Genomic DNA, 4,917 nt, shown 5'->3' on the forward strand with positions numbered 1-4,917 from the left:
AAGAGCATTTCACACAAAGTGGTTTAGATTAGGTATGAGTATCGGAACCGGGTACCCCTTTTTGGATCTGGAACCGCCTCGGAACTGCCGGTTTTGGAACTGGAACCGTTCCGATTCCTAAAGTTATGGAGCCACCTTAAGTGGTTTCGGTTCCAGTTCTCGTTTTTTCGGAACCGCTACCCGCTGGGTACCCGTCGGAACCAATATATATATATATATATATATATATATATATATATATATATATATATATATATATATATATATATATATATATATATATATATATATATATATATATATTACTTAGACCGGTTTAGAATATTGGTCTGATTTTGTCCATCTTTAGTCCAGATTGATTTGATTTGGATCGAACTAAATTGTGATTTTATCGACAAAAGTTAACAAAATTAATGTAACCAGATTACCCGCTCCCGGAACCGAAACCGCCGGTTCCAGGACTGGTTCCAAACATTTAAGAACTGCCGAGAGCAGTTCTGGTTCCGGTTCCGGTTCCGGTTCTCGTCAAATGAGACGGGTACCCGCCTATGCTCATCCCTAGTTTAGATCTGTATCATAAATTCTATGATTTACTATGCTTTCTCTATCATAAACATCTTCATATATATATATGTATTAAAACAGCGTACATAAGTCTTGTATAAAAAAATTTAGACTTTGTCTAATGAAATTAGAACTTGCAAATTTGCATCTCAAACATATAAGGGTCAAAATACTACTTACAAAAACTGTCTTAACATAATCCGAATTAATATCCAAGTTATATAATTATCACTATACACAAATTCCTCATTAACAAATACAACCCATAATATAAAATATAATAATAAACAAGTAAAGTTGCGTTTGTTACACAAAACAGGAACAAGATATGCACAAAGTCTCCTTTTGCTTTTATTTTCTCAAAACACTTTAAACAACACAAATCAAGTCCTTTTCAAATTACAAAGATACGACCTTCCCATTTACACTTCTCTTAATACCTGGAATCGGTGTGTAAATTACCGGAACGCCCTCATGACAATGTGTTCTGAGTTGTATATTTCGTGACATTTTTCTGCTTTCCACAACCGATATACATATCGAAAACGCCTGTAAATCCGACAATGATGAATTATAATCAACCGAAAATATACCTTCCTTCAATGGAGACAAATTAAACATCGGTTTCTTCTCCCCAATTTCACCCTGTAAATTCAAAAAAAAAATTAAATTAAATTACATTGTATTTCTTCCATTTATACCCCTTCATAATAACACCACCATATACCTGAACAAAAAGCTCAAACTGTGCACCAGTGTTCAGGTTAGTAAGAATTTTCAATTTGCACCCCTCATCCCAACCACCGCAGTCACATACCCCGCCAGACCGCCACCTGTCAGTCAACGATGAAGGCTCTCCTTTACTTGGGACACCATGGGTCCCACCAGGTAGGACAACCGTTGTGTTAAACTTTTCTTGATTTCTTGAAAGCTTCACAACAATGGCTTCCAATTCTTCTTGTGGTTGGACATTCGAATTCACAGAGAATAAAACAAACTCCTGACTTTTTGATGAATTTAAAACCTTCATTTGAGCTGTTACATTAGGGACATAACCGTAATCTTTGCTTTTTGTCCCATGTGATAACCATTTAACGTTTTTTTTCTTAACCTCGTGAACTGTGAAAAACGTATAGATCGAGTTCCCATTATTGTTTTTTCCGGAAGAAGTCAAACTGGTCAATGTGGCAGCAAGAATGTCGTTGTTTTCAACTGCAAATGTGAATAAAAGACGATCGTTTTTAATGGTTGTTTGAAAAAGAGCTTGTTTTCTTGTTGTTGTTGATGATGATGATGATATGTCATCATCAACCTTAATTTCCTTGAAATCGAGTTTCAGTTTTGCTTTTGTTCTTGAATCTTCTTGGCTTTTTGATGGAAAGATCGGGTCCAATAACCTTCTTAATGGGCTTGAGTGGGCCCGGTTAGATGGAGACTCGGGTCTTTCTGTGGGACCCGATGATTTTGAGCTAAAGCTAAGCCGACGAAGTGGGGATATACTTCTTGTTTTGACATCTGGACTCTTGAAAGAATTTGAATTTCTTGTTTCTGGAGTTTTGTTTATAATGAAATCTTGATTTGGAGATGATGTGAAATGAGATTGTAGAGTTACCCGGTTGACTTTTTGACTAGAAGGAGACCAGGTTTGACTTTGACTTTGACTTTGACTTGATTGAGGAGATAATCCATCGGTTGAAAACAATGAAGAGGAATTGCTGCTAGATGATGAACATTTGTTGGTTTTAACAAATTCGTGTCTATGAGTTTGGAAATCTTGCCATTTTTGTAAGCGATTCCAATCCATAACTCCAAAGCTTAAAGCTCGATCGTGTTTTCCATTTTCAAGATAATTTGGTAAATGCTTCATGTGTTTGATGATTTCTTCCATTTCCATTGAAGGTGTTGATGATTCCATCTTGGGTTGACTTTTTACAACTTTGGAACGGATGTCGGAATGGGAATGGTGACGTTTTTCTAATTCGAATTTTGACCGGAATGTAGCACGATTAGATGCCAGCTCACCCATCTTATGTATTTCGGTTGTTTTTTCAAGAAAATTTCACATGATTTTGTGAACAAGAGGGAGATATGTCATCTGAAAACAACAATTAAGATTACAAATGAGAAACAATAGAAGAAAATTATAGTACATAAAACGATAAAAAAAGAAAAAGAAATACCAAATGTGTTACAAATAATTCAGAACATATGATATGTTTCCTACAAATAGCCAAAATCTTAAAAGATTCTTTAAAATCAAGAAAACACCAAGATAGCTAATGGTTTAGATTCTCCTTTATGGTCCCCCTTTACCCATTTGAGGTACAGAAAATTATTGCTTCAAAATACGAAATACTCGTTTCTTTCTCGTGAAAGTTTTAAAAAAGTTGGTGACTTTGTTAAACATCACATCATAATCATAAAGTGGTCATTTTTTGGGATTATTCCTAATATAAAAAATAGAATTATTTAACAAAATTTGAAGATATTGTTAAAAATTAACAATATTTCCCGAGACATTAAACAATTAAAGTACCAATTGGATATCGAAAAAGGAAAATAATAGCTTCACTAGTTTTAATTCAAGGAGCTGAAATAAAACCTAGGAATAGTCTACTCTACACAAGGACTACGACAAGAAAGAAAATGAAATTAAGAATCTTGTGGTCCTAAAATCATTAACATCAGTGATGATGAAGATAAGATGATGACATTTCTGTGTATCATAAAAAAAAAACTCCATAACTTAAGATTCCCTGTTGATGAAAAAGAAAGACGGATAACAATTCAAAAGAAGATTTTGAATATTGAACCTTTGATTAAGACAGGGGAAACAAAAACAAAAAGCACAAAAGTAATTGAGTGGAAAATAAATCAAGAGGGCATTGAGCACATGCTTGCTTCAGTTTCCTTTTTGGTTATATCTACGCCATGATAGAATTATTCTCTTAATTAATCAACAAGCATATACACACTAAAGTAGTTAGTAGACCCTGAATCAACAAGCATACATACAATAAAGTAGACCCAGATTCAAGTTATGATTCAACTTCAAAAGCAAGAAATACGCATAAAAAGTGTTTCTTTGACCATAATAATAACTGAATAACAGATGAAAATCAAGATCTTCAGTAGAAAATGCTTGTTACTTCCAAAACTTGGGTGCTAATTTTTATTAAAACAGGGAAATTTTCTTCCTTTTTCCGGTGAAAATCGTCGATTTTCTTTTTTCAGAGCTATCAAGAAACATAAGAGCAGAACAATCGCTCAAAATTTCTGCACTAAACAAAAACCATAAAAAGCATAAACAGTAACAGTTTGAGTACTGATTCAAGAAGAATACTCACTGAGGCATTTAGTCGAACAGTTACCTGGGGTATGAAGAAAATGCACAAACTTTAACTGGTTCTTCAAAAGGAAGAGCAATATGTCGGTGGGCGGTGGGCACAAAAACAAAGCTCCTCGCAGCAAACAAAGAAAACCAACTTAAATCTCAGTACTCAAAAGAAATCTCCTTTTCCCAAGAAAATCTCACAAAAAGATTTGACTTTCTACAAGTTCTTGTTCGTCATCATCTTCCTCCCCAAAATCCGAAGAAATTTTCACAGAAAAGTAGTGTAGTGTGTGAAAATAGAGTGATGAAAAGTATTTTATGGGGTGTGAAACTGAAAGGGTTTTGTTTTCCTCGTTGGGGCTGGAAACCACTCGGTTTCTAGAGGAGTGTCAGAGGGTCGTTTTCGATCGGACGGCTGATGGAGGTGGAGATATTCGCGGGTGGCCATATCAGAAGATTAGATGGGTGAATCATGTGGAACCCACTTCACGACTTCCTTTTGGTGCAAATGCGATTGTCTTTATTATTGGATGCTTAAAAGGCTATGCTTTTTTATCCTTTTAAAGTATAAAGTCTTAAAGAATAGAAAAACCTTACTCCCTTAAAAAATATTACTCATATTATGCTAAGAATCGGTTTTGCATTTTCCAAAAAAATACATTTTGTACGATTTAAATATAAATCCTAGGTTTTTACTAAGGGGATGTCTAGATTTGCTATAAAATTATCCGTTTCATAATACATGGCAAATCTAGTTTTTGCTCTTAATTTTGGTGATCTAAGTTGTTACAACGGTTCGTTTGAGATGTCGATTACTTATTTAATTTAATTTCAGTTGTTCTTTCTAGTTTCTACTCTTAATAGAATCAAAATTTCTACATCACAATAATTATTTTTTTAAATCATACATATAAACAACTCTAAAATATATAAAATATTTACAGCTATAGCCATATATGAAATTATTCTTAAAGGAAATAATCAATAATTGTGTTTTTTTTTGCGAAATGATCAATTAT

At 33.8% G+C, this 4,917-nt stretch overlaps 1 protein-coding gene across 2 annotated transcripts; it reads right to left on the reverse strand.

The window, feature by feature from the left end:
• Positions 1–810: 810 nt before the first annotated feature.
• On the reverse strand, positions 811–4,366 carry LOC111880328 (uncharacterized). Of its 2 annotated transcripts, none has more exons than XM_023876751.3 (3): positions 3,912–4,366; positions 1,292–2,659; positions 811–1,209 (listed from the first exon to the last, which is right to left on the reverse strand). In XM_023876751.3, exons 2-3 carry the CDS (start codon positions 2,588–2,590, stop codon positions 964–966), a joined length of 1,545 nt encoding a protein of 514 aa, XP_023732519.1. In that variant the 5' UTR covers positions 2,591–2,659; positions 3,912–4,366; the 3' UTR covers positions 811–963. The 2 variants fall into 2 exon arrangements, with proteins under 2 accessions (XP_023732519.1, XP_023732518.1); XM_023876750.3 differs by having other exon boundaries at positions 3,936–4,364.
• Positions 4,367–4,917: the final 551 nt, after the last annotated feature.

This window comes from Lactuca sativa, chromosome 8 (genome assembly GCF_002870075.4).
Source record: "Lactuca sativa cultivar Salinas chromosome 8, Lsat_Salinas_v11, whole genome shotgun sequence".
NCBI lineage: Eukaryota > Viridiplantae > Streptophyta > Magnoliopsida > Asterales > Asteraceae > Lactuca > Lactuca sativa.